The following is a 27,719-nucleotide window of genomic DNA, read 5'->3' as shown; positions in this document are numbered from 1 at the left end:
AAAGTCTACAAATAACAAATGCTGGAGAGGGTGTGGAGTAAAGGGAACTCTCCTGTACTCTTGGTGGGAATGTAAGTTGGTGCAGCCACTATGGAGAACAGTATGGAGGTTCCTCAGAAAACTAAAAATAGAATTACCATATGATCCAGCAATCCCACTACTGGGCATATATCCAGACAAAACTATAATCCAAAAAGATACATGTACCCCTATGTTCATAGCAGCACTACTTCTGCCTGCGAGAGGTGCATTAGAGCTGGGCCTGGGAGATGGGGAGAACAAGGAAGAAAAGAGGAGGCTGGGCATCTTGCCCTCACCTGGGAAGAGGGACTGGAGTGGGCTGGGTGGGGGGTGGTCAGGAGGCTTGAGGGACATCTGTGTCATGTGAATTGTTTACAAAGCACTCATACCTGTTTCTCCTTTTTATCTTGATCTTTGGGAGAGTCATTGTCCCCAGTCTACAGATACCTGAAGCTCAGAGTCAGGTAGTGACCTGCCCAAGATCCGCTAGCTACAAGATGGCAGCATCTGGGCTTGATCTAGGGCTACTGTGAGGTGGAAGAACCACAGTCCATGTTAGATTATCTGGGTTTGGAGACTGCTGATTTTTTATAGTTGAAATTCTGGCCTGCAAACAGGGCTTGGAGGTCCCAGCCCTAGCTCTGCCGCTGACCACCTGGGAGACAAGGGGAAGTGCCTCTCTGAGCCTCAGTTTCCTTACCTGCACAATGTGGCTGACAATACTTGTTCTTCTCTCACAGGGTCAAGGTGAACTTTGAAATCCTGTGAAAGTGATCTGAACAGCGGAGCAGTGGGTACATGGGAAAGTCATCGCTGTTGTGGCGTTCTGCACAACTGCCGAAACTCAGATAGTTCCCTAAGGAGGGGGTGGGGTGCAGCTCCCATCAGGCCATGGGATATGTGGATAATCATCCTTCTGCATCTCTCCTTCCTCTGCTGCCCCTGAGAGGAAGCTGGACAGGCCTGGGCCCATGCTGCCTGGATGAGGCAGATGCCAGCGCTGGGTCTCTGGGAGTACCAACCCTCTCCAGGGAACTTACTTTACACAATACCAGTGGCAGCAGAGGTTGTTGGGGAGATGAGATTTGGACCCTTCGGCTGGGAAGCACTGATGGCGTCCCCTGAACCTCAGGTACACAGGGGCTGTGACTCTCAACGGGACCCCAGGGGAGCTGCTCAAGACTAAGGAAGGAGTGGGGGTGTGAGGAGTCTTTCACTAAGTATCACAGAAAGCATCTGCCTCAGTGCTCTTAGTTTGCATTTGGAGAAAGGAAGCTCGTAAAGGAAAGGGAAGGGAATCCAATCTGTCAATAGCAGAGCCACTGACCACAGGTGTGCAGGTGTTAAGACGGGCACTGAACTAGGTGGCAGGAGTCTCAGGGTCGAGATCTGGATCTTATATTAACCGTGGGTGGCTCTGGACAAAATCTCTTCCCCTCTCTGGCGCTTAGTTTCCTGGCCTGCAAAACTCCTATTAGGCTGGCATCTCGAAGTATCCTTCCAGCTCGGACACTGTCATTCTAGTAGAGGAGTGACGGCACCCTAGGACGGGGTGCTGAAAATGTGAAAGGGAAAGTGTCGGGGTTTGTAGTCCGCTGAACTTCTCTGGAGGTGTCCCCGCCTAAGGATGCTTCCGTTGCCACGGCAACCAGCCAGGCGGCTTGGTCTCCCGGCGTCCCGCTGAGGAAGCTGGGAAGAACCCTGACCTTACCAAGATGGCGGCGACCACAGGGCAAGGGGCGGGGTTGAGCGCCGTCGGCCTGTGTGGACGTTTCCTCTGTTTCCGCTTTTTCATGCTAAAGGGGAGCTTCCGTCAATACTTGTTCTTCTTCCTCGTTCTGGGAGCCCCTGGAGGCAGGGAAGGAAGGGTTGCCTGTAGGGACCCGGGCAAATACCCAGTGCGGGAAGACGGGACTTCCGCGTCCACCCGGAAGTGACGCGACAGTCGCGGCCGCCGACAGGTGGAACGGCAGGTGGGTTCAGGTGCCAGCCTGGCCCGGACCCGGCTGTGGTACTGACGCTTCCGGTGAGCGACAGAGGCGAGCTCCCAAGGGCCTGGAGACCCGTGGGGCGGGCTCTGGAATCTGAGGCCCCGCCCTGGCCTGGAGTCCCCCCTGTACCTAGTAAGAATCACCTACCCACCCCCAACCCCGGGGACTACCCCCATCGTCCGGAGGGGAGGGGAGGGGAGGAGGAGGGGAGGGGGAGGGCCCGGCTCTCCCAGATCGCCGGGGTTGGGGTTGGCATTTAGGCACTGGTTGCCTAAGCCCTGCGCTCTTTTCTTTCCCGGATCCAGTTCCCCATTCCCCTGCCGAGCTGGGCAGTTAGCCAGCCCACTGGAACTCTCGGAACCATGTTTGCAGACTTGGATTATGACATCGAGGAGGATAAACTGTGAGTATGTTGTTACCCCAAGTCCCACTAGTGCAGGAGCCCCAGGTCTCTCAGGTGCCTGGACTTACCAGTTCCACAGACCCTTGCTTCTCAGCAGAAGATTAGGTCTCGTACTGTAGCAGAAATGAATCCTGCCCTTCCAGGAGCTCACCATCTGTAGGGGGCTGTGGACACATTGATGGATAAATACAGTTCAGGGCCATAAGGGTGCTAATGGAGAATGACCTGGCCACGAGGAGAACGGAGCAGGCCAAGCAGTGCCTCTGCTGGGGTGTTCAGGGAAGACTTCATAGAGGAGGTGACACTTGGGTCAGATTTTGAAGGATGAATAGGAATATCATAAACATACCTTCCTCCCCAGCGTAGATGATCGGTGGGGCAGATTTTCAAAACTTAAGTTAGTTTCCTTAATAGAATATATCCTCCCTCAGAGCAAGGACTGGGTCCAATGCCTTTCTGTGTCCTCAGCACTTAGTATGGTGCTCAGCATCAATAGGTTGTTAGCAAATGTTTGTCAAGTGAATAAGAGAATAAATGAGAATATTTACCACAAAACATAAATAAGTGCTAATGTATAGTGAAAACTGAGAGGTAATTGAGTACAGCAATTGACAGATGGGTGATGGATAGTTTAACAGGAGAAGGCTTCCTGGAGGAGGTGGCCGTTATGTTCCAGATGTGCCTGAGAAGGTGACAAGGATAGAGTCTGACTCAAATCTTAGAGGGAGAATGAAGGAAAGGGAAGGGGGACCTATTTTTACGGAGTGCCTGCTCTGGGCTGGGTTGGTGTTAAGTGCCTTCCATGTACTTTCTTCTAAGAACTTTGATAAAGTGGCCACTTTTTATCCATACCATTTTATGGATGAGGAAACTGAGATGCAGAGAGGGTGACTTACTTACCCAAGTCCCACAGCTGATAAATGGCTGAATTGGGATTTGATTCCCCCATCAGCATGGCTCCAAGAGCTCTGTGACGTTCCAGCACAAAATGCTGTCTTTTTGGCCAAGTGAGAAAGAGAAAAGCTGTGCAGCAGTTGGAGGCTCTTGGGAGTTTTAGAAGGCCTGTCTGTCCCCGTCCCCTCCAGTCATCCTTTCTCCAGGAGACTCAGCTGCACGTGCTTCTCTCTCCAGCGGAATCCCTACTGTACCTGGGAAGGTGACCTTGCAGAAGGATGCTCAGAACCTGATTGGGATCAGCATTGGAGGAGGAGCCCAGTACTGTCCCTGCCTGTATATTGTCCAGGTATTGAGTGCTTTGGAGGTGGAAGCGAGGTGCTGGAGGGGGCGAGCCACCTCCCTACTCGGGCGTGACAAAGGTTCATTTCTCCACTCTGCACAGCTGACTCCTCATTCTCTTCAGAGGGGCTTCCCCGAACACCCACTGTCAGTAGGTCCGCCCTTGTTTTTCTCTATCATTTCAGTCTGTTCTTTTCCTTCTCAGCACTTATCACCATCTGTACTCATGGATTTGCTCATTAGTTCTGTGTCTAACTTCTTTTCCAGACTCTTTGCACTATGAGGGCAGGATCCCAGTTTGCTTTTTCACTGCAGTCAGCACCTTGTACAATGCCTGGCAAATAGCGGACCTTCAATAAAAATGTCATCAGTGAATCAATAAAAGCATCAGCCTTTGGTACTAACACAAGTGAAGCACAGTGGGAAGACTAAAAGACTATGAAATAATAATGGCCTGAGTTCAAATGCAAGCTTCCCTGCTTATTAACTAGTTACTTAAGCTCTCTGGGCCTCAGTTTCCTCACCTGGAAAATGGGGATATAAAATATGTAGATCTGGGCATCTTTGGGTTGTTGTGAAGATTAAACAAAATGATATCCACAATGTCCGGCCCTTAAGCAGCACTCCCTCGATAGCAGCTGCTATTATTTTTATGATAGTTCACTTTCCCAGATGATCTGCCAGCAATACTGAACAATTCTGTGGTCCTTATAAGAAGGGCTGCCCTGGTGATATTCTGTCAGCTGTGATGCAGGAGTGGGGACAGGCCTCGTTTATTATGTGGCTGGTCAGAGTCAGTGATCTTTCTGTAGCCTTGGAAGGAAGCTTGCCCCCCTCAGACATAAACTTGACCTGGATTCCAGCTATGTTTTAACCTTCTCAGCTATGTAGCCATTGGTGGCAGATGGGAAACTGCAGTTTCTCTGAGGATCTTGCAAAAGAATCACTTCTAAGGCCTTGAAGATGGAGATTCCCTGGATCTGGTCTTGCCTGCTTAGGGTGTGGCCTTTACGAGCGCTTTGGCCTCCTCTGGCCCGGGAGGTGTTAGGGAGGCCTCCCTCAGGCCTGGCCTCCTTGCCACCTCCCTGCTCAGCCTCCCTCCCCTGCCACCTCCCCCTCGCCACCTGTGGGGGGCCAGGTTTGTTCTTAATATGAACTGTGATTATAAAATAATAGAATTGATTTTTTTCAAAAGTCAATTTTATTTTTAATCAAAGACTATCTGACTTGCTTTGAACAAGTCAAGAGTACTAAAAGGCCAGTGTCAAATAAGCAATCCCCTCTGCTCGACGCCTTCTCACCACCCTTCCCCCACCTCAGTCCTACCCCCACCCCAATCCCAGAAGCAACACTGCTTCCCACCCTTTTAGCTGTTGATTCAGGTATGAGGTCCCATTTTTCTCAGTAAGATGCTTATCCTGTTATTTTGTGGTCTATTGCTTGTAAACATCTGTCAGCTTCTCTCAGTGTAGGAGATAAAAATTTAGCTTCCTTCCAAAACCTGTTTCTTCTCACTCTATCTTCCCAACATAGTTATCGTGTCAATTTTGGTTAAATCAGTATCAGTACAACAGATATTATGTTCGGGAAATATTTTCTGAGGGCCTGGCCAGGCTCTTTCGTAGCCACTAGAGAAAAGAAAGCAAGAAAACAGAGACCCCGCCCTCAGAGAGCTCAGAGCATAGTAACATGCTGTTTTTTTGTCTTTTTTTTAAAATGGCATAGTGTTTGCATATGACCTCTGCACATCCTCCCGTATACTTTATTATTATTATTATTTTTAAAATAAATTTATTTACTTATTTATTTTTGGCTCTGTTGGGTCTTCGCTGCTGCATATGGGCTTTCTCTAGTTGCGGCGGGTGGGGGCTACTCTTCCTTGCCGTGAGTGGGCTTCTCACTGCGGTGGCTTCTCTTGTTGCGGAGCACGGGCTCTAGGCATGCGGGCTTCAGTAGTTGTGGCACATGGGCTCAGTAGTTGTGGCTCGCCGGCTCTAGGGCGCAGGCTCAGTAGTTGTGGCACATGGGCTTAGTTGCTCCGCGGCATGTGGGATCTTCCCGGACCAGGGCTCAAACCCGTGTCCCCTGCATCGGCAGGGGGATTCTTAACCACTGCGCCACGAGGGAAGCCCTCGTGTGGTTCTATAGGTGAGCAGACCCAGGCTCCTGGCCCAGATCCCTAGCCGGCTAAGTGGTAGAGGCCAAGTTAGAAAGCAGATCTGACAGGCTCCAAAGCATCCACGTGCTCTCCTGCTGTACCAGATGGCACTGCCTGAAGACTCTAGAAATGCTGGTCCCTGCCCGCTCCCCCACCCCGACCCCCCGCCTTAATCCGTGCGGCTGCTTCGGGGGGCCCAGAGGCTTCAGTGCGGATTGTCTGCCAAAACCCGCGACGGTCTGGGAAACGTCCACTGCTGAAGCTCCAGCAGGATGTGGGCAGGGAGCCAGTGGCTGGCGCTGAGGCGGTGGTGTTCCCTTGTCCTCCGTGTTCCCCAGAGAAGGGGTCGTGGAGGGTTGTGTGGGTGGGGAGGGAGCCTGGAGTTGAGTCTGTCCCCCTACTTTCTACCTTGCCTTCCACCCACCTAAGGATGTTTCCAGAGGTCTGTTTCCTGGCCTGCTGGCTGTTTCCAGCAAAGACTAGCTCTCTTTCATCAACCCCCTCTGCAGGCCCTTGGATCCCCACTGTTCCATCTTCTAGAAACAGCTATATATCTTTTATTGTTGTGATCTCCTTTACCATTCTTTTTCAAATAATTATGATGTTTTTATTGTGATTCTGGAAGGTAGCAGAAAGAAACGTTTGTCTTAATTATTTCATTTTTTTCTTATAATATTAACGTATATGAAACATCATGAAATATTCTTTCTACGTGCTTTGCATAGAAAACTTGGAAACTAAAGATAAGGTATAGGGGAGATAGCTAATAATTTTGGCGTCTCTCCTAGCGGTTTTTGCCTGATGGGACTTTTGTATTCTTGGGTCTGGCTCTGCACACACTTGTGTAGCCTGCTCACCCCTCGCCCCGAGCGTCCCCCATACATCTGTCCTTTAACAGACACATTCAGCTGCACTCAGCCAGTGAGTGCAGACCCTGTGTTAGGGGTCATCTTGGGAGAAGGGGCTTACGTGTGTGGCGGCGCCCTTGCTCCTTGGAGACAGAGATGAAGTGCAGGAACTGATAAGTGGTGCTTTGGGGCTCCGAGTCAGCTCAGTGCAGCGTTGTTGGAAAAAATCTCAAGAAATGGCTTGGGAGGAGCAAACACTCCTGTGGTCGTGTGAGGTTTGGTGTATTTGATACCAGAAGAGGAAAGTCTCATCAGTCGCATTTACCTCCAGTTCCCCCTTCCCCTCCCCCAAGAATGTGGGTCACTTGTTTCTGGCTGTTAGGGTGCTTTCTCCCCTTGCCCTTCTCCAGCACCACTTAAGGGATAGAGGGCAGAGACCAGGACGGAGCCAGGTGCCGGTTGGGGTGGAGGGAATGACTGTCCCCCACCAGGTTTCTTCCCAGCTTTCCTTTTCTCCCCTGCCCACCCCCCCTTATGCACCCACAGGTGTTTGACAACACCCCAGCCGCACTGGACGGCACCGTGGCAGCTGGTGATGAGATCACCGGGGTCAATGGCAGGTCAATCAAAGGAAAAACTAAGGTGGAGGTGGCCAAGATGATTCAGGAGGTGAAGGTAAGGGCTGCTGCGGGACTGGGGACACAGAGGCCCTTCTGAGACCTCCAGCCTGCCAGAGGGCCTGGAAGGGGGGACTGGCCCTTTCACAGCTCCCTCCTCGGTGCATCAGGGTCTGGGTCACACCCCGGCTCCCTGGGTTTCTTCCGTGTTCATTCAGTAGATACTATTTATGATCCAGGACTTGTGCTGGGCCTTGGTGAGAGAGTGGGCACCAGGACTGAAAGGTCCCCGTCCTCGAGCTCCCAGGGGAGCTGTCAGACTTGGAACCACTCCTCAGGGCGGGCCAGTGTGTCCCCAGTCAGTTGTAAGAGGGAAAGAGGGACCCCTCCCCCTAACCCCCATCCCTGTAGGAACTTTCAGTCCCCTGGGCCCTGGGGCAGCTCCTGGTCCAGCGGATGGTCTCCTGTTCTGCAGACCACACTGCACTCTGCCTGTTCCCGGCTCCCCCTCCCTGCCCCCGCTGCTCCAGGCCAAGGCCTCTCCCCACAGGGCCCCTCTCTCCCTGAATGGCAGGCAGCATTCCGGCCAGTCCCGGAAGCATGCAGCCCTTTTGCCATTTCCTAGAGATTTTTGCTGCTAGTAGCTCTTGGGAAACCAAAACAGTGAAGGAGGTGCAAAGCCACAGGATGATTTAAAAGTCTGAGAGTCAAGCGTCCCAGCTGTATGTTGAGCTTGGCCGAGTGTTTGAGCTCCCTCACCCCATCCATCCAAACCTCTCCTCACCTCCCATCCGTCCTCTGTGTCCTCTGTACCGTGTTTCCTTCTGGTACAGAAGTGGGGTGCATGTGCCCCCTCTGGATCCCCTCCCTCATCCCCCCATCTCTACTCACCAGAACCCTCCTTATCCTCCCAGGCCTGTGTCGCACCAGCCCCTCACGTTGCCCACGAGAACAGGAGCTTTTGGTGTGTGAGCACAGCCTTGCCATTGCACCCGGACTCCCCAGCTCCCACGTTTGGGTGCCAGGCAGAGATACGGCCCCTATTTTACTGGTGCCCAGAGTGGGAGGAAGGATTTGCTTGCGGTCACACAGCTGGACCAGAGCCCAGGTCTGACTGCCGCCGCAGCGCTCCTTCCTTTCCCCACAGCTGCTCTCCGCGGCGGCCCTGAGCACACTGCGCTGAGCCTTTTGCATCTACCCCTGATTCACTGCATCGGGTCACTTAGGAGGCAATTTTGAAATCCTGTTTTGCATTTGAATGGATTCTGTCCCAAGTTCAAAGGTCTTAGGATTTCAAGAACGAGAGTGACCTGGGTGGCCTCACATGGTCAGGGGAGGCTTCTCAGGAGGAGCGCCACCTCTCTTCCAGTCACTAGACTGCAATTCATGTAATTTCCTTGAATTGCATCGGCCTCCCTTGCTGGCCTCAGGCCCTTGGGGGCTGGGGCTGCCCCTGCACCTGCTTCCTCCATCCCAGCACCAGGCACAGAGAACGTGCTGGGACAGTTTGTGGAGTGAATGGAGGGAGGATGGGGATGGTTTAGAGCGCGGGAGAAGATCCTCTGTGTGGCAGGAAAAATGATGTCGCAGAGGTTTGGAGTGTGGCCGTGGCATGGGGGTGGCAGGGGCACAGGACATCAGAGATCGCCAGGCTGCGAGCTCAGTGTCAACAGGGACCTTGTCTGCCTTTGTCCCTGCTGATTCTCCAGGGCCTGGCAGGTGGTGAGAGAAGGAGGGACCTTTTTCCAGGGCTCAGGATTTTTTCATGACCACAAACTCCAGGGCAAACAGGCCTCCCCTGGGAAGGGGCTTGGGGTCTGGGGGACTCCGTCACAACTCTGCTTGTCCTGCTTTTCCAGGGGGAGGTGACTATCCACTACAACAAGCTGCAGGCAGACCCCAAGCAGGGCATGTCCCTGGACATTGGTAAGCTGGGCTGGGGCAGTGGCGTCCAGTGGCCCCATAAGCCCCTGTTCTGCCTTCTTGTGACAATGCATCAGTACTCACATGGCTGTGGTCTCTGACTCTTCTGACCAAGCCGATCCAAAGGGCCTGGGAGGACCCAGGGGTACTCCCCCTGCAGCTGGTCCCAGGAACCTGTCCCTGGTTTCTCCCTGCCCTGTGTTTTACCCCCCTTCCCCCAGCCACCTCCTCTGGGACCTTGCTGCCCTAGGGTTGTCCTTTGTAGGGCAGCCCTCCAGCTCACCAGGCCCAGTCCCTCACCCTTCTGAAAGGGAGGGCAGCCCAGCCCGGGCCTGGTACCTCATGCCCACCTGCATACCCCTCCTCAGCCCTGGCCCCTTCTACGCACCTGCTCCCAGAAAGGCTCAGGGTCTGACTGGACCTCAGCTTTGGGGCAGAAGCCAGTCCTTCTGCCCATAGCATGCCCTGGGACATGTTGCCTCCTGCTAGGGGGTCTGGGCCTTGGTTCTGTGGAAGCTTCAAGGCTCAAGAGCTGGACAGTAGCTTCAAGGTCCTCTGGGCTAGCCACTTCATTCCAGATCAAGGCCTGAGATCCAGAGAGATGCTGTGTCTCCTGGGTGAAGGCACACCCAGATCTCTTGGCTCTGGGATCCAGCACCCTTTTCCTACACCCTTGGGCCAGAGCCTCCTCCTGGTTTTTAAGGAAGGAGGCTAAGGGCAGATCAAGTCTGTCCTGGAGGTTCTTCCTCTAAAACCCTCTGGTCCCATCCTAGTCCCCTTCCAAGGACCGAGTGTGTGACCACATATGCAGTAACCGAGTCTGGAGCCTGCGGCCAGCTGTCACTGATGGCGCCTCTGCTCCCGGAAGCGGAGGAGAGACGGAGGAGAGGTTCTCCGCGGTCGGCCTGTCAGCTCGTATCAAGCCTGGGCAGCTCTGGGCTCTCAGTGGTAGCCAGTAGCCACTTCGAGTGCCAGGCCCTTGGTTAAGCGCTTTACATATTTACCCTTCCAGGCTCCCAGCGCCTCCCTCAGGTAGAGAGTGAACAGGGCGGGGGCCCAGAACCCCTCACTGGGACCCTTCCTACTTCACAGTCACCCACACACCAAACCCCAGTTCAGCCCCTTCTGCCCCTAGTGTCGCTCCCAGTTGAGCCGCGATGGGGCAGGGATGGCCTGGGGGCCCAGACTCTACCTCACTGAGTCCCTTTCTCACCTGGTCCCAGTGTTGAAGAAGGTGAAGCATCGGCTGGTCGAGAACATGAGTTCGGGGACCGCAGATGCTCTGGGCCTGAGCCGGGCCATCCTGTGCAATGGTGAGTCCCCTCCTTCCACCCCCTGACCCTCGGTCCCGGGGGACTCAGGCCCAGGCCTCAGGGGCAGGGGCACCATGGCTGCCCACCAGGCTGCATCCTTGGAGGCCTCTCCCGCTCCCAGAGCATTCACAGTAGTCAGCGTAGGCATCTTACAGCCAGTGTCCTCCATTCCCCAGCAAGGGTTCACAGGCCCAGGTCACAGATGAGACAAATTCATGGTGGGGAGGTGCCTCCCTCCAGCTCCCCAAGCTGGTGCCTTCGCCACTGCCCCCAGCTGCTCTCACGTAGCCAAGGCCTCCCCGCCAGCCCAGTTCCACCCTGTGCCCTCTTGTCACCCCAGCATGCACTGCGCTGCTCCCACACTGCCCGCTCTGCCCCGCCTCTCTCCAGGAGGTGGCGCTGCTGCCCGCATCCCAGGGCTGGAGGTGGCTGCCCGCCTCGGGCTGGGGGAAGACCGCGTACATGCACATTCGCGCCCACGCATGTGCACACACACGCACACACATACACACACACACACACACACACACACACACACACACACGCTCTCTCCCCAGGGGGCCAGTGAAACACTCGGTCCTGCTCCTGCTGTCACCAGCCTGAGTTTATAAATAGCAGCAGCTCTGCTGTGTACATGTGGGGACAGATATAAATACCTACATACATTGTAGGCTCAGCTGGGCACACTGGGCTTTATTGGCTGGGTTGCGGGAGGGAGGGGTCTGAGCTTGTTCCAAATGGGGTACAAAAGTGGCGGCTGCTATTTCCAGCTTCTTGGTGTCTATAAATCCCTGTTACTGTAGTTACCATGCGTTGGGATGAAATTAGAACTGGTTGTTGTGTTTTTCCCCCCAGACCTTGCAATTTCCCCAGCCTTAAATAGGGTTTCTAAAATTGAAGCTGTCATGATGTCCCATGACCCAGCTAAAAACAACAGCATGGCGCTTACGTGGCTCCTTCCCTGCCAGGCTGGCCGGGGGCCAAGGCTCTGGGGATCCAGGGCCTGGAGGCCAGCCCGGTGGCCGAAGCCTCCTGAAGACCTCTGAGGTGCTCCCTTCCAGCCCCCAGAGCCCGGGCCTTCCTCCCTGACAGCCCAACACACAGCCGCCTTCTCTGCCCAGAGAAAGGCCCAGGCCTGGCTTCTGCTACTCCCCTTCTCTCCTGCCACTCTGAAAACCCTGGCCCAGGTCAGCACAGGAGACTGGGGGGGCAGAGGGCACCCCAGCCTGCACAGCCCTCGCTGTGTGTCTTTAGGCAAGTTGCTTTACCTCTCTGTCCCTTGATTTTCTCTACAAGATGAGCAGAGTAGTCTCTGCCTCCAAGGCTCATGTGGAAGAAGGACTGAGCTGCGTGGAGGGCACTCAGTAAGGCCAGGCCCTGTCTAGGAGGTGCCGGGCAAGGACGCCGCCAGCATGGGCCCTGCAGTTGCTGCCGGTGCTTCCGGTGGGGAGTTGGGGGTGGACCTCAGCCCTGTTGGAGTGGAGGAGGGTGCCACTCGCTGCTGGGGGGAGTCCCACCCACCCCGATCTGGAATGCGGCCCCCTCCCTGGCAATCCGCTTGCTCCCGTCTTGAGCCCTTGAGGTGAGGCAACTGCCCCTGCCCCTCAGCTTACAGCCCTTACTGTCCCTGCCAGTCACGGCCTGGCCACTGTCACTGCTGGACTGTGAGCCTTGAGGGCACAACTCAGATTTCATTCACCACGGGCATTCCTGGGCCTAACGGGGTCCGGCACACAGTGGGCGCTCCATAAACTACCTGTGAAGCCAGCGAAGATGATCACCAGGGCCTGCTGCAGTGCAAGCTCTTCCTCGAAGCCCTCGCTGAGTTTCTCTCCCCTCCCCGGATTGCTCTCGCCTCTGAGCCAGCCAGTGGTGGTAGGGGCTGCCTTTGAGCCTACCTTAGAGTTATTGTCGAGGCGTCCCATCTCTCCTGCTTGTCTCTGACTGCCTTGCTCTTTGGCCATCAGCAGGGAGTATGTTAGAAGTCCCAAGGCCTTGACTGCCAGGCATGGGCCTGCCTTCTGCTGGCCGTGGGGAGCCACCCGCGGGCTTGGCCTTGGGGAGGGCCCAACTGGTTTTCACTCCTGATTTCTGGAAGTACCTGCATCCTCTTCACCTTTCTGCCCCTTTGCTGTGTCCCAGCCTGCTGGGGTGGCACTTATCTCAGGAGCATCCTGAGGGCTGCCCTGCCTGCCCCCACTTGTCTGGGCGTGCCGGGCTCTCTGCAGAACACCAGGGAGCCCAACTGACCCTGAGGTGCCAAATCCCCCTCCCTGGGACCACGTCCTGTGCTGCTCCTCTGGGAGCGCCCTTGCCCCTCCCAAGCCTGGTTCAGGTGACCTGTGGGTCTCTCCCCTGACCCTGTGGCTCTCTGATCCCTACAGATGGGCTTGTCAAGAGGCTCGAGGAGCTGGAGCGGACCGCCGAGCTGTATAAAGGTGGGCAGGCGCACCCTCTGGCTGGCAGCCCCGTGGTGGGTGGGGTATCCCAATCTGGGAAGTGCCTGGCACTGGCTCTGCCCTGGGGTGGAGCTCTGGAGCCCTGCTCTAAAGATGATGGCAGTGGGGGCAGAGTGCCAGCCTACACAATTCTAGGACCATGGCCATTAAATATTCTTAAGGAAAAAAAATCTTAAGACATACTTTTTTTTTTTTTTTATAAATTTATTTATTTTTGGCTGTGTTGGGTCTTCGTTGCTGCTCGCAGGCTTTCTCTAGTTGCAGCGAGCGGAGGCTACTCTTTGTTGCGGTGCGCGGGCTTCTCATCGCCGTGGCTTCTCTTGTTGCGGAGCACGGGCTCTAGGCTCGTGGGCTTCAGTAGTTGTAGCACGCGGGCTCAGTAGTTGTGGCTCGCGGGCTCTAGAGCACAGGCTCAGTAGTTGTGGCGCACGGGCTTAGTTGCTCCGCGGCATGTGGGATCTTCCCGGACCAGGGCTTGAACCCGTGTCCCCTGCATTGGCAGGCGGATTCTTAACCACTGCGCCACCAGGGAAGCCCAAGACATACTTTTTCTGATTGTAAAAGTAATACATGCCCATAAAAATCAAATAATGGGGCTTCCCTGGTGGCGCAGTGGTTGAGAATCTGCCTGCCAATGCAGGGGACACGGGTTCGAGCCCTGGTCTGGGAAGATCCCACATGCCGCGGAGCAACTAGGCCCGTGAGCCACAATTACTGAGCCTGCGCGTCTGGAGCCTGTGCTCCGCAACAAGAGAGGCCGCGATAGTGAGAGGCCCGCGCAACGCGATGAAGAGTGGCCCCCGCTTGCCGCAACTAGAGAAAGCCCTCGCATGGAAACGAAGACCCAACACAGCCATAAATAAATAAATAAATAAATTTAAAAAAAAACAAAAAAAACCATTAGAACAGTATAATGAAGGGATACATTTAATAATTAAAAAAAAAAAATCAAATAATGGCACATGTAAACCTAGCGAGAAGAGTCTGAAACCCAGGAACAGTGAGGGCCTCGGGGTGGGGTGGGCGTTTGGAGGCCGAGTCCTGGGCCAGTGTGGTCCCCACCATGTGCCCCCAGCCCCCTTGGTTGGGTCTCTCCCACAGGGATGACAGAACACACCAAGAACCTCCTACGGGCCTTTTATGAGCTGTCGCAGACGCACCGGGGTAAGGATGCCCCAAACCTGCTGCGTGACCCTGGAAAAACCCTTGTCACCCTCTGGGCTCAGCACCTCCCCTACATCCATACAGTGAGGGTGCGGCCAAGCTCCTCCCTGGGGCCTTTCTCATACCCATGCTCAGACAGACACCGCAGCATCTGACCTCAGGCCAGGTTTGGGCTGGGCACTGTCTAGATGCTGGGGTGTAGCAATAATGGGGCCAACGGGGAGCACGTAGACCAGCTAATCTTTTATTTTTTTGGCCGCACCGCACGGCTTGTGGGATCTTAGTTCCCCGGCCAGGGATTGAACCTGGGCCCCCTGCAGTGGAAGTGCAGAGTCCCAGCCACTGGACCACTAGGGAAGTCCCCTAGACCAGCTTGTCTTCTGTGGGGCACAGTTACTCCTCCGGGCCCTGTCCCGTCTATCTGTACTGCTGCTTACAATGTATGAGGCCCTTCCTTATTCGTGATCTCGTTTCCTACAAGTTTGTTATTAGTTGGGCAGGGCAGCTACAGTTAACCCCGTTTTGCAGTTGGGAAAACAAAGCCCAGATAGAAAAAGTGGTCACGCAGCTCCTTAGGGGCAGAGTTGACCTAAGGCCCAGATTCCCAGACTAGTACTCTGCCCCCAGACAATTTCACCTCCTTCAACCTTGACCCAGCCTTCTCCATGGTCTGGTTGCTGTGGGGATGAGGGCCAGCTCCCTTGGATGTAGACCCAGCTTCCTCAAGGTGTAGACTCAGGTGTCTACACTGGAATCTACATTCCTTGGGGATGTAGGTCCAACTCTCTTAGGGGTATAGATTCACCTTTCTTGAGGTGTAGACCCACCTCCCTTGGGACGTAGACCTCGGGCAGACCTTGGCCTCCAGCCTGCCACACGCCCCGCCTTGCTTCTCCCCAACAAATCCCTGGCTTCTCCGTTAAGGGGTCAAGTAGGGGCAGCCTTCAGGACAAACTTGTCACGCAGCCTTTGGGGACGTGTTCTCCGTGATTGGGGTGCGGGAGCCCCAGCCAGCTGCGAGTGAGGCTTTCGTGAAGTTTGCCGACGCCCACCGCAGCATTGAGAAGTTTGGCATCCGGCTGCTGAAGACCATCAAGCCGGTAGGTCCTGTGGAACGTGTGTATGTCAGCACGTGATGGGGGATGGGGCAGTGTGGCGAGCAGAAAGGGTCCTGTTCTGGAGTCGGAGCACCGGGGGACCGGTTCTGGCTTGGTCTCCTACACAGCTGACCATGGGTGAGTCACTCCTCCTCCGTGGCCTCAGCATTGACCTCCAGGCTTTTTTCTGGCCCTGGCTCCACCAGAGTTACAGCTTGCCCTTGACCTGGTCTGTCTTCTCGTCCTTGAAATGGACAAGGCTGTCTAGGCGTGCCCTTTGGCTCTGACACCTGAGTCCGCTAGAAGGATTGACACATCAGTGCCATTCCTTGCCACCCTGGCCAGCCTGACCCCTCTGCCCATGGAGGCTTAAGCGTCCGCCCCATCCTCCCCTTCCAGATGCTGACGGACCTGAACACGTACCTCAACAAAGCCATCCCAGACACTCGCCTCACCATCAAGAAGTACCTGGACGTGAAGTTTGAGTACCTGGTAAGTGGTCTCCAGCCTCTGCGGGGGTGTGGGCCTGGCCTGCTGGGGTCAGAGCCCACCTGGAGATTTGCCCCTCCTCAGTCGGCCACACGGTGGCCAGCAGGGCAGGGCCAGAACCTCGGTCACATCTGATTGAGGAGGTGGGACCAGGGGCCTAGGGAGGTGCTGGGGAATCAGGCAGCGGCCTAGGCCCTGCTTCGACTGTTCAGAGGAGCCCCTGGGAGCCTGGGGTGGGTAGAGCCCTCACTCTGGAGCACTCTGACTCCATGGGAATTCTTTTGATCACTTTTAACAACGGATTAGACTAGGTCAGTGGTTATAAAGTGGGTCCTAAGGGATGTTAATGAGTTTTATGTTCAAATAATAATTCTGTGGTGAAAGGAGATGAGGAAAAATACTCCATCAAAGAGGCCAAGGTCCTTTGCTTGAGGACTTGTCAGAGCCTTTGATAGACCCATACGTAACATGGGTCTTCAGGGGCCTTCCCAAGCTCTTTGGACCATGGAACCTTTTTTCCCAGAGCATCTCTTGGGACTTGAGTGTGGTAAACGCTGGGCTGTCTCTCAGGCCCTTTCCACCCTCCTAGATGAGTGCCCTTGCTGTCCTGAGCCTCCCGAGCAAAGGCCAGTCTGACTGAGGGGCCAGCCTCTCCCTGACACATCTCGGCTCATCCCAGCTGAGGGTGCGCAGGGCCCATGAGGCCTGGCACACCTGCTCGTCTGGCTGGCCGAGGGGTACAGCGTGGCATGGGAGGAACTGGGGACATCAAGGTGGGCACCCAGGTGGTGCAGCCCCTCTGACAACCTGGCCTCACCTGTCCCACAGTCGTACTGCTTGAAGGTGAAGGAGATGGATGACGAGGAATACAGCTGCATTGTGAGTGCCACGGCGGGAGGGGGCACGGCTGTGGTATTGGAAAGGCTCGGGGTGCACAAATCTTCCCCTGCCTACCTCACAGAGCTCCAAGAATGGGCTGGGTCTGCCAGGGACACCAGGTGGGCCAGGCCAATCCAGGAGGGGCCTGGGGGTTTGGCCAGGCTCTTGTTTCTGGAGATTTGGGGCGATCCCCCCACCCCTGGCCCCTTCGGGCCTCGGAGTGCTGGCCAACTTGTTGTGGGACACTCCCAGTGCCTGCTCCCAGACCAGCTGCCCCCCAGACTTTGTGGGGCTCTTGCAGGGAAAAACTGACTTTCCTCACTCCTGAGAGGTAGTTTTTTACTTCTTTTTAATTTTTTTTTACTAGATTTTTTTAAATTTTTATTTTTTTTTTTATGTATTAATTTTTGGCCGTGTTGGGTCTCCCTTGCTACGCGTGGGCTTTCTCTAGTTGCAGCGAGCGGAGGCTACTCTTTGTTGCTTCTCATGACAGTGGTTTCTCTTGTTGCAGAGCACGGGCTCTAGGCGCATGGGCTTCAGTAGTTATGGCACGTGGGCTCAGTAGTTGTGGCTCGTGGGCTCTAGAGCACAGGCTCAGTAGTTGTGGCTCGCGGGCTTAGTTGCTCCGCGGCATGTGGGATCCTCCTGGACCAGGGCTCGAACCCGTGTCCCCTGCATTGGCAGGCGGATTCTTAACCAGTGCACCTCCAGGGAAGCCCGTTTTTAATACTTTTGATATCAGGGTCCATCTGTGACTAAATATTCATTTATTTAATGTGGCAAGGGTTTGGTTTTTTGGTTGTTTTTTTTCACAAAGCTATCACTAAGCGCTTCTAGCAGTCCTGGCGCCTCAGAAATGGGGAGCCATGGTAGCTTTGAAGAGTGCCATGCTGTGCAGGGGTGTGAGCCAGTGGGTCGGCTCTGCAGCCTCCCTGCCCCGCCCCCCTCTGCCCCAGAGCAGGCTCCCCACCCCGCCCAGGGTCCCTGACGTGCTTCCCCTGCCCCAGGCTCTAGGGGAGCCCCTGTACCGCGTGAGCACAGGCAACTACGAGTACCGCCTGATCCTGCGCTGCCGCCAGGAGGCCCGCGCTCGCTTCTCCCAGATGCGCAAGGACGTGCTGGAGAAGATGGAGCTGCTGGACCAGAAGCACGGTGAGGGGTGTGGGCTGTGGGCAGGCGCCCGGCCCGCGGGCCACACCCTGCCTCGGGCAACCCCTACACCATCCTCTCCCCATTTCAGAGCTGGGAAAACTGGCCCAGAGAGGTACAGTACTTACCTGAGCTCCCAGGGCCAGCACATGGCAGAGCTCTGAGTCAGACCCAAGATGGGAGCTTCCTGGAGCCTGGCCTGGGTGGGACTGGCCGTGCCCCGTGGGCTCCTTGGGGTGTAGTCCACCATCCCCCCACCCTGGCAGGGCTCCTCCACTGCCTGACTGGGAGCTGGGAGGCGGCCTGGGTTCTGTGCAGGGCTGGGCAGCCCTGGCCTTGCCCCCTCCCGGGGCACGAGGGGTCAGTGAGGTGCATGATGGGATGCCCAGGTGGGCAGGGAGGGTCTTCTCCACGCGCAGGCAGCCCCGGCCCACTGGCGCCCGTCTGCCCGCCCTCCTGCCCCAGTCCAGGACATCGTGTTCCAGCTGCAGCGCTTCGTGTCCACCATGTCCAAGTACTACAACGACTGCTACTCAGTGCTGCGTGACGCCGACGTCTTCCCCATCGAGGTGGACCTGGCCCACACCACGCTGGCCTACGGCCTCAGCCAGGATGAGTTCACTGACGGCGAGGACGAGGGGGAGGAAGACGAGGAGGACACGGCAGCCGGGGAGCCGTCCAGGGATGTGCGAGGGGCTGCCGGGCCCCTGGACAAGGGCAGAAGCTGGTGTGACTCCTGAGTGCCCCCTTGGGGTGCGGATCTGGGGGGTAGGGCGAGTGGGAGGACGGCAGCACGGGAGTGGGGGCAGGGCTGCCGCATAAAGGCCTGCTGGCTTGGGGCGCCTGCCTCCCTGCTCCTCTGTCCCAGCGAACCCGGGCGCCTGCCCAGGAAAGGCACCGGGCCGTGGCCTGGGACCTGGACACTGGCCCCTCCACCTTCCCTCCCCACCTCCCCAGCCAGCTGGAGAGCTTGGTCTCTGGACCTGCCTTAGGAAGGAGAAAGAGGGCAGAAAGGAAGAGGGGCTGGAGGTGGCAGGGAGTCCAGGAGCCGTTCCTCGTGGGCACCTCCACTGGCCCCCTGGAGCCCTGCCGGGAGGGGGCCGCGCGTGGACCGCCGAGCTTGGGACCAAGGTTTCACGTGCACCCTCACCTTGCCCTAGGCTGGCCCCACCCCAGTCCACACTCACCTCGGCGGCCTTTATTTGTTTTATTCCCTCGCTCAGCCACTTCCCTGGGGAGGGGCTGGGCGCTGGGCCTGTACTGAATAAACACAAACCCAGATGGAGCCGGGCTCTTTGCAGTGGCCTCAGACCCTCTCTCCCCTCGACGCCCCCCTCTTCTGCCCCCTGATCACCAAGGCGGGGCAACAAGGTTTACTGACATTCCCTTTATAGCACTGACTCCTCACAGCAGTTCTGTGGATTAGCACTACTGTCCCCATTTACAGATGGGAAACTGAGGCTCAGAAGAGGCTTGCTCAAGGCCACATGGTGTACAGGAACAGAGTGGGATCTGGACTCAGATCCATCAAATTCAGAAGACTCCACTTTTCCCCCTGCCTCCCAGGCTTTCTGCTCTGTGGAGCCTCTTACATCCTCCCTCGTCTTTGATCCTTCAGTGCTTCTGGCCATGAACTCAACCTTTATCTGGGGAAGGGCAGGGCAGATACTGGGTCGGGAGGACCCGAGGCCCCAAACTGGGGAGAGTGCTAAGGGTGCCCCGGCCATTCCAGGTCGCCTGTTCTGCCAGGGCCGAGGGGAGAAGCCCAGTGGGTCGTACCACGCTAGTACCCCGCGTGTCCGGCTTCACCTGGGCAGTCCCAGTCCACACCTGTGGCCCTAGTGTGATTATTTACAGTGGCCCTTTTCACTCTCAAAGTGTCCCTGTTTGGACAATGAAATATCTGCTCGTCCTGAGAATGGGAGGGGTGCAAGAGGGTGTGGGAGGTGGGCAGGGTCCACAATGGCCGGGGCGGGGGGTAGTTTCCTGCTTATTAGGTTTGCGTGTGTGGGTCCCGGGCAGAGACGCGAATGGGATCCTCAGGCAGGATTGGGAGTGTGGAGAGAGGGATGGGCTGTCACCACGTAGATCCCCTAGAACCGTCAGACTATACCACCTCCCTGAAGGGGCAGCCAGTGTGGAGGCCAAGGGCACAGACTGGAACCGACAGCCTAGGTTCCGGTCATAGCTTCTGTGACCCTGAGCTACCTCCTCAATTCCTGTGCCTCAGTTTCTCTATCTGTGAGTGTGGCTAATGAGGGTACCTACCTTCTTGGGTCCTTATTGAGGATTAGATGAGTTAACATTTGTGAAGGGCGTAGCACGGTGCCTGGCACAGTCAGTGCCCCGTGAGGATTTGTTAAACAAAATAAGATGTAGTCACTGTTGTAGTGGCTTAGGGGAAACCACAGACACAGTGTAAGTTGGCCAGGCATCTGCAGGGGCTCCCCACACCTTCCTGGGGCATGGATGGAAAATGAGACCAGTGGGGAGGGGGTCACCAGTGGAATGGGCTCCCCTGAGGAGTACGGATGAATGGAGTCAGGGTCTGCGGTGGGAAGGCTGCTTCCTCCACTGGGCCCGGGTCACCAAGCTGGTGACTTGGAGGGAGGGAGGCAAGGAAAGGGGTGTCTGGTTTGTGGGAAGAGAATGAATACTTAAATAGATCCCTAAACCTTCCTAGCCAGGGTGAGACCTGGAGCTCCCTGCACTTGACTCAAGTGCCATTGAGGAGCTATCCCTGGGACTCCACTGGCGGGCGGGGGAGCAGATGCCAGGGTCAGCAGTGGCGTCCGTAGGGACACGTGTCCAGAGCAAAGGTCCCAGGACACCCGAGTTTATCCCCTAGAGAGAGGAGACCCAGAGCCGGGCTGGGAGAGGGTCCCTCTTAGGAAGGTGAGGGGGCAGGGCAGGTACCGTTCCCACCGCCCCCCCCCGCCCCCCCCCCCCCCCCCCCCCCCGCTCTCCACAGGATGGAGTCATAGAGTCAGGTACTCTCCACCTCCAGTGTGCGAGAGGAGCCCGGGGCTCAGGGCCAGGATCCAGCCCCAGCCCGCCTCTCGGGCCTCTCGGACCTGTGCTTTCTCTGCTCTGGGCTGCTCCAGTGCCAGGTGCTGCCAGCGGGGGCTTCAGTGTGCAGCTCCGAGCAGCGGGGCTGGAGCTGGGACACTTTCCCCTGCCGTCCTCCACCTCTGCCACTTCCTCCCCAACACCCACGGGGGGGGGGTTCGGAGGGCCCCAGGGAGAGCCTCTCAGACTCCCCGCTAACCCATCCCCCAGGTAGCAGCCAGAGGCGCGGGAACAGAATCTCTTTCAGCTCAGCTTTATGGACTTAAGATTCACACAGGCCCAGACCCTGCCGTGCACAGCAGCTTCACTGGCGGGGCCAGGGCCAGTGGGCAGATGAGGGAGGCAGCTCCCTGCATGGACCCTGGGGGTGACCACCGGAGCAGCCTCCCGTGTGCCAGGCCCTGTTGGGGCAGCCGGGCCTCTGAGAGGGGAAGCCCCATTCCTGAAGTTCCCTGGCCACCCCACCTAGTGCCCCCGCGCTACACAGACTCGGAGTCTAGCCCCGGCTCTGCCTCCATCTCGGGTTCCGAGGGCCCAGTCCCTGGGCTCCGCACCTCCGGGGCTTCGAGGCCACTGGGCTCCTCGGCGCCGGTAGGCAGGGGCTCAGAGTCCACTTCGGCCTCAGCATCCTCCGTGTCACTGGCCCCGCCCTTGGTGCCTGGGCTGGGCGTGGCGTCCTGAGAGCGGCGCAGGCAACACTTGGTGGCGACAGCCATGAAGATCCCGGCCAGGGCCACCTCAGAGCCTGCCAGGTAGAAGATGATCTCGTAGTTCTTCAGCGCGTCCACCAGGCGGCCTGCGGGGAGGGCGGATGGGGAGGTGAGGGCCTGCGGGGGAGCCCACCCTTCACACATACATCCACACCCTCAGGTAAGGGCAGTGCTCTTGGTGGGCTCACGGTAACACATGCCCCAGTCTTTGTTCCCATTTTACAGATGCAAAAATCCATGAGGGTTCTGCCATTTGAGATCTTAAAACTGTCACTTCACCTCCCTGGACCTCAATTTCTTAAGTGATATGGGGCCTTTGGTGAGGCAGCACTTCACAGTTTACAAGGGACCTCCTGTCCTCGGGATTCCAACCCCACATGTACCCTGGGACTTGCCCAGCTGGGGATATTTGACCTGGGAGTGGGGAGAGCACTGGGCTTAGCCCTGCTCTCCTGGGGGCCCCCAACTCTTGTTCTTTCCACTTAACCTCCTTGGTCTTCAGGAGCCTGGCTCAGCTCTCCCCCCAACCCCCAGGCCTCCCCCCTCCCAGGAGGCCCCGTGTACCCAGGACTGAACTATCATTAGCGTGGGGGCTGGGGACAGGGCTTGTAGAACTCTTGTTTCCTTCTGTGTATTTTCCAAGTTTTCTATCACAGGTACATGTTACTTTCATACTCGGCAAAATCTTTTAATTGCAAATATTTCCCTTAAAGTGTGGTTCCTCAGTGGGCTCCCCCCTCTCTCGGAGGCATCCTTGTGGCTGTCCACACCAGGCTGTGACCCCTCAGTCTGTATCTCTGAGGCCTTGGGGAGGTTCCCTGGAGTCCCCCAAGCCAGCTGCCCGCCTGAGCCCCTCTGAGCAGTACCCCAAACTTGCCTTCCTGACCCCTGCCCAGCCAGCCAGTCTCGCCCCTTCCACACACAGCCCTGTGGTGTCCCTCACCTTCTTCTCACCCCACGTGCCTTCTCTGCCTATTAGATCCACCCCAGGGTCACACAAGAAAATGGAAGATGGATCCCTGAGCCTCTGGCTGGTTTTATAGCTTTTGGTGGTTGGGCTTGGGGGCTGCTCACACAGGGGTTCAAGTTCAGTGCAATTCCCACTGCACTGAAGCGGAAATTCAGGGTCAGGTGAGATGACCAAGCTTGATGACAGCACTCAGCTAGCCCAGCCCTGGAAGAATGGGCAGCTCACCTCATCTCGGGTGCAGCCTGGGCCCTAGCAAAGGTGGCCCCTGTCATTGCTCCATCCTACAGCCTGACCTCAGCTCTCTCCTGCTCACAGGCAGGCTTCCTGCTGTTTCAGGGATAACCTGACAACCCAGCAAGACCCTAATGTCCCCCATCCCCACCTTTCTGATCCTAGCTCCTGCCTTACTTGTATAGGAACAGTGTCCCCCAAACACTCCCTGTGCCCTCTCCTGGGGGGTCCTGCCCTGCCCCATGAGACTGCCTTCAGGCCAGCCCCTGCAGGAAGCCTTCCCCTACCACCTCGTCATGAGGATTTCCTATGATGTGTAGAGCACCCAGCAGGCAGTGTGCACCGTGGAAGACTCCAGCACCCTGCCTCTCTGTGAGCGTAATGAGCCCTCCCACTCTGCTCCTGGTTCCCCAAGGACGCTCCCTATTCCAGTCACCCTTAGAGGCTGGGGAGACTAAAGCACTACAGATACAGTGTTTCAAAGGTATGGGCATTGAGCACCGGGCAGGGCTCCGCTCTGATTCTGGGACTGCAACCTGTATTGGGCCTCTGTGCCTCTCAGTTCCCCCACCTGCAAAAGGAGAATACGCATCTGCACTTCACAAGGCCTTTGCGCCATCTGCTGGAGATGAGCCAGTGGGCCAGCTACTATCCATGTTGGGTTCTTCCTGGCACATTTCCTGGCTTTTCCATCCCCACCCTGAGCTGGTGGTACCGCCTGGGGGGGAGGCTAACTGGCCATGGTAAGGGGAGTCTACCCCACCGAGCTGTCTCTCCCCCCTCCCCACCCCCCATGGGTCCCTTCCCCTCTCTCATCCCTGGACGTTCCATCTGGGATAGGGAGGGGGCTTCCCTTGGACTTAGGGGCACTAGGCCGCGTCACCCTCTCCTCCTGTGGCGCGCACCGGCAGAGGGCGGTCCGATGAGCACAGCCACAGCCTCGAGGAGTAGCACCAGGCCCAGCGCACTGGGGAATCGGGGCGCACCCACAGCCGCCATGAGCACCTCGAACTGCAGGGCGCCCACCATGCCGTAGGAGAGGCCGAAGGCGATGCAGAAGGCGACAAGGGCGCCGTAGGTGCGCGCGCGCGCGCTGCTCAGGTCCGTGAGCCCGTTGGCCATCAGGGCCAGGCTGAAGAGATAGGCGACGTGCGGCCGCAGGCGCGCCAGGCCGGCCAGGGCGCCGCACGCCGGCCGCGCCACGATGTCTACGAAGCCCACGATGGAGAGCAGGAAGGCAGCCTCGGAGTCAGGCACGCCCGCGTCCTTGGCGTAGTTCACCAACAGGATGGCGGGCACGAAGAGCCCGAGCGCCATCAGGAACTTGGTGACGGCGTACACCGCGAAGGCGCGGTCGGTGCACACGGTCACGTCCAGCAGGCGCCGGCGGGTCCGGCCACCAGAGGGCGCCTCGCGCAAGCGCAGTCCCGCACTGTCCGCCTCCGCCTCCCCGGGAGCGTCGCCCGCGCTGTTCCTGCGCGGCCGCGGCCCGGGTGGCGGCCGCATGACGGCGCCGCACGCGCAGCAATGCAGCAGGAGGCCGCCGAGCAGCAGGAAGCCGCCGCGCCAGCCGAAGTGCTCGAGCAGCTGCTGGCCGAGCGGCGACAGCGCCGACAGGAACACGGGGCTGCCGGCCGCCGCCAGCCCGTTGGCCAGAGGCCGCCGCCGCTCGAAATACAACCCCAGCATGATGAGCGACGGCTGGAAGTTGAGGGCCAGGCCCAGGCCTGTGGGCGAGGCGGTGCTGTGACGGGCTCCCCGAGGGCGCCCCCACCCCAGGCCCCGGCGGGAGGGAGGGGCGAGGTCCCGACAGGGTGGGCAGACCCCGGGGTCGGGGGTGGGAACGGGGCCGAAGGACGAGGACCGCCCCTCGTGGGGAAACTGAGGACAGGAGATCTTGCAGCAAGGGCTGCTGACCCCCACCTGCACCCCCACCCCCACGGGGAGGAGAGCAGTGGGCGCCCTCACCTGTGAGCACCCCAGCTGTCAGGTATAGCTCCAGGAGGCGCGTGGCGAAGGATGCTAGGACCATGCCGGCCGAGGCCAACAGCCCACCCACCAGCATCACCGGGCGACAGCCAAAGCGGGTCACGAGGATGCTGGACACCGGGCCTGTGGGCAGGGCAGGATCACCAATCAGGCTGGACCCCTCTCTGGTAGACACTCCAGGCTTTGTACCTCCCAACCTTGAAAGACGGCTTGAAGGGATGAGGTCACCCCCGGTTCAGAGAGGGCAGTGTTGTGGCCAAGGTCAGGTAGTTTGGCTGGGACAGACCAAAGAGAGCCATATGGGGGGATGCAGGGGAGGAGCCTCTATACTGGTCCCCAGCCCTCCTGAGAACACGGAACATAAAGCAGAAGTGGCGGACCCCATTCTCTTTATTACCTTCACAGCTGGAATCACAGCTTGAGTGCCTTCCTCCCCAGGCTTCCCCCATCCCTCACCTCCACCCCTCCACGCTGCCTGGCCAGGATAACTCCAGCATCTCCCCCACCCCACAGGTGGTTAGAGCTTTGGGATTGGGAATCTTATTTAGATCTCAGTTTTCCCACCTGTAACATAGGCGGGTGTGGGTCTTTTGACAGAAATGGAGGGGCCCTTCCAGCTGGCCAAGCTTGACAGGTCAGCCACCTGGGTGCGGGCTCCACCTCTGGCCGCTGCCACCCTCCTGCCCTCTGCTCCCCTCTCTGGTGCTAATGTCTCCACAGGAAGGAAGGGGTTATCCATGCCCGCCCCGAGGGGCCTGGGGGAAGATGCTCAAGGGGTCGGGTATCTCCTGGTCCCTGATCCCGATCCTCAATCCTGGGCCTGGGGGAGGAGGGAGGGATCCGCGAGGGGGCGCTGACCTGTGCCATAGAGCATGGCGAGCATGATGGAGGATACCCAGGCCGTGTCGCTGTAGCCCGCTCCGAAGTCGCGCATAAGCGCGCGGAAGAAGACGCTCACGGCCTTGGGGAAGCCATAGGCGAAACCGGTGACCACGAAGCAGGCGCCCAGCACGGCCCAGCCCCAGCCGCCGTCTGGGGGGCCGGGGCCCCGCCGGGGGCCTCTAGTGCCCATCGTCACCGCCTCTGCTGGAGGAGAGGGGACAAGAGGGAGCGGCGAGGATCTGTAGCCCAGACAAGAAAGGGGGATGGAGACCCTGGTGTGGGGAAACTGAGGCACGGGGCTACCCACGGGAGCCCTGCTCAGGGAATGGAGCCAGGAGGGGAAACCGAGGTAGGACCTCACCCCGAATCTCCCCTCCTCCAAGGGGCGTGAAGGATGAGGGGTGGGGGGGTGAAGGATGAGGGGTGGGTAATAGAGTCGTTCCCACCTGAGTCTTAACTTCAGGAAGACTCCCTCTGGAGGACACTCCTTGCCCTTCAGGACCTAGTAGTGTCAGGAGAGGGGGTTCGGATGAGTGGGAAAGCCGACAGCCAGTGTGTGACTGGAGGCATGTGTGGGGACCGGCAATGTCCCCAGGGTGTACATGTGAGGGTCTCAGGGCAACGGAACAAACAAGGTGTGGGGTGGAGGGGGAGACAAGTGCCAGCTGCAAAATGGGTGGAGTTCATTTTCCTCCTTGGCCTTGGGGTATGTACCTAATTTTTCTCAGTGATCAGGAATATCTATTGTCATTTAGAAAATTATGAAAGAAAAACCAGAACATGTTGTAACAGTATTAGCCTTGTCTCAGAAGCCAAGGGAGCTGAGTTCCAATTCATCCCAGCTTAGCCATGGATTTGCTCCGTGACTTGGGCAGCTCCCCTCCCCTTGCTGAGCCTCAGTTTTCCCACCTGTAAGGTGGGTGACTGAACACCCCAGACCAGCTGGGGATCTTGGTGTGTGGGGGGGTCAGATCTCTGGCTCCACTGGACAGATGCAGACCTTTGAGGGGGCACTGGGAGAGAGACCCTCTGCCCACCAAACCCTTAGCAGCCCCCCAACCCCTCCACATTTCCAGAGCTCCACCCAGGGGTTCACACAGCACCCCCATTGCCCCCATAACAGACCAGGAGGGGGGCCTGACAGGCAGGATGGACCAGCCCACAGCTGGAGCCTCCCTCCCTCCTGCAACCCCTCTGCGCTGGGGTCTTCCGCCTGGCCTTGGGCAATGCCGAGGGCCCTGTGGGACTCTGCCCCTGCCCCACCAGGACCAAGTTCTGGCTTGGTCACCACAGCTGCAGCCACCTGAGGACCAGGACAAGAGGTGGTCCCTGACAGCCGTCGCCGCACACTTACCTGAGCCGTCCCGTGGGTTTGGGTGTCCAGCCTCGCATCTCCTGAGGCCTGCAGGGAGGGGCCGCCCCACTGGCTCCCCTGTGAAAGCCTAGCCCGATGGGGGCTGCAGCTGAAGACTCCCAGGCTTCCTGCAGATCAGCCACTCAACAGCTCGCTCCCCCAAGCCTGGGGCTTAGTGTTCCCCACCCCCATCCCCTCTAAGAGGCTTTCTGCTGGGAGGGGAGAAGGGCCAGGCAGCCACCGCAGCACAGGGCCAGGCTGGGCCGCATGGTGGGGCTCCCTGTCCCAGGCCCATCCAGGGAGAGCTAGAGATAGGGGGGCCCCTTCACCTCCTGGAGCTTCGGGCAGAGAACACAGAGAGCCCTGCCCTGGGGGGTCCAAGTGGTACAAAGGGCACAGCCCTGCCCTGGAGAGACCCCACCAGCCCTAATCACCTCAACTCCTCGCCTGCCCTCCGCCCCCAGGCCACATTCCAGGAGGGGCCTCCATGGCTTTCCCCTGGATAAGGCTAATCCAAGCCAGAGCCTGGGACTGAGGGGGTGGGGATGGGCCAGAACAAAGGGTGCTGTGTCCCAGGGCACCGGAGGGTGACTTGCTGATGGTCCCAGGCCTCAGCCACTGCCATCCCTACGGCTCTAGGGAACCCACAGCAGAAATGAGCCTGGGCCAGAGATGGGGGGATACAGCTTGCAGGAGTTAGGCCAGACCTAAAGACTTAACTTAAAATGAGGGATGTGAGGGGCTGGGAGTGAGGCCCCCCAGGGAAC

At 57.8% G+C, this 27,719-nt stretch overlaps 2 protein-coding genes across 4 annotated transcripts; one reads left to right on the top strand and one right to left on the bottom strand.

The window, feature by feature from the left end:
• The first annotated feature begins 1,797 nt into the window (after nucleotides 1-1,797).
• Nucleotides 1,798-19,032, top strand: PICK1 (protein interacting with PRKCA 1). 3 transcript variants are annotated; one of them, XM_061205203.1, is made up of 13 exons: nucleotides 1,798-1,994; nucleotides 2,318-2,415; nucleotides 3,547-3,658; nucleotides 7,204-7,332; nucleotides 9,134-9,200; nucleotides 10,421-10,510; nucleotides 12,895-12,948; nucleotides 14,071-14,133; nucleotides 15,100-15,233; nucleotides 15,630-15,722; nucleotides 16,548-16,598; nucleotides 17,606-17,750; nucleotides 18,213-19,032. In XM_061205203.1, exons 2-13 carry the CDS (start codon nucleotides 2,375-2,377, stop codon nucleotides 18,485-18,487), a joined length of 1,254 nt encoding a protein of 417 aa, XP_061061186.1. In that variant the 5' UTR covers nucleotides 1,798-1,994; nucleotides 2,318-2,374; the 3' UTR covers nucleotides 18,488-19,032. The 3 variants fall into 3 exon arrangements, with proteins under 3 accessions (XP_061061186.1, XP_061061185.1, XP_061061184.1); XM_061205202.1 differs by having other exon boundaries at nucleotides 1,798-2,047; XM_061205201.1 differs by having other exon boundaries at nucleotides 1,798-2,144.
• A 2,263-nt stretch (nucleotides 19,033-21,295) lies between these two features.
• Nucleotides 21,296-25,788, bottom strand: SLC16A8 (solute carrier family 16 member 8). The gene is made up of 4 exons (XM_061205688.1): nucleotides 25,575-25,788; nucleotides 24,696-24,839; nucleotides 23,633-24,454; nucleotides 21,296-21,612 (listed from the first exon to the last, which is right to left on the bottom strand). The coding sequence occupies exons 1-4, from the start codon at nucleotides 25,786-25,788 to the stop codon at nucleotides 21,296-21,298; spliced, it is 1,497 nt and encodes a 498-aa protein (XP_061061671.1).
• Nucleotides 25,789-27,719: the final 1,931 nt, after the last annotated feature.

This window comes from Eubalaena glacialis, chromosome 11 (genome assembly GCF_028564815.1).
Source record: "Eubalaena glacialis isolate mEubGla1 chromosome 11, mEubGla1.1.hap2.+ XY, whole genome shotgun sequence".
In the NCBI taxonomy this organism is placed as follows: domain Eukaryota; kingdom Metazoa; phylum Chordata; class Mammalia; order Artiodactyla; family Balaenidae; genus Eubalaena; species Eubalaena glacialis.
The sequence above is the reverse complement of the archived record's forward strand: the minus strand, read 5'-3'. Positions and strand labels throughout refer to the sequence as shown.

Bases quoted from the DNA above. Each gene is read 5' to 3' on its own strand.
- PICK1 (XM_061205203.1), top strand. From the start codon at position 2,375: ATGTTTGCAGACTTGGATTATGACATCGAGGAGGATAAACT. The intron at 12,949-14,070 runs GTGGGCAGGCGC...TCTCTCCCACAG, and splicing joins GACCGCCGAGCTGTATAAAG to GGATGACAGAACACACCAAG. The intron at 16,599-17,605 runs GTGAGTGCCACG...CCCCTGCCCCAG, and splicing joins ACGAGGAATACAGCTGCATT to GCTCTAGGGGAGCCCCTGTA.
- SLC16A8 (XM_061205688.1), bottom strand. From the start codon at position 25,788: ATGGGCACTAGAGGCCCCCGGCGGGGCCCCGGCCCCCCAGACGGCGGC. The intron at 24,840-25,574 runs GTCAGCGCCCCC...CCCTGCCCACAG, and splicing joins CGCCATGCTCTATGGCACAG to GCCCGGTGTCCAGCATCCTC. The intron at 24,455-24,695 runs GTGAGGGCGCCC...CCTCGCCCACAG, and splicing joins GACAGCTGGGGTGCTCACAG to GCCTGGGCCTGGCCCTCAAC.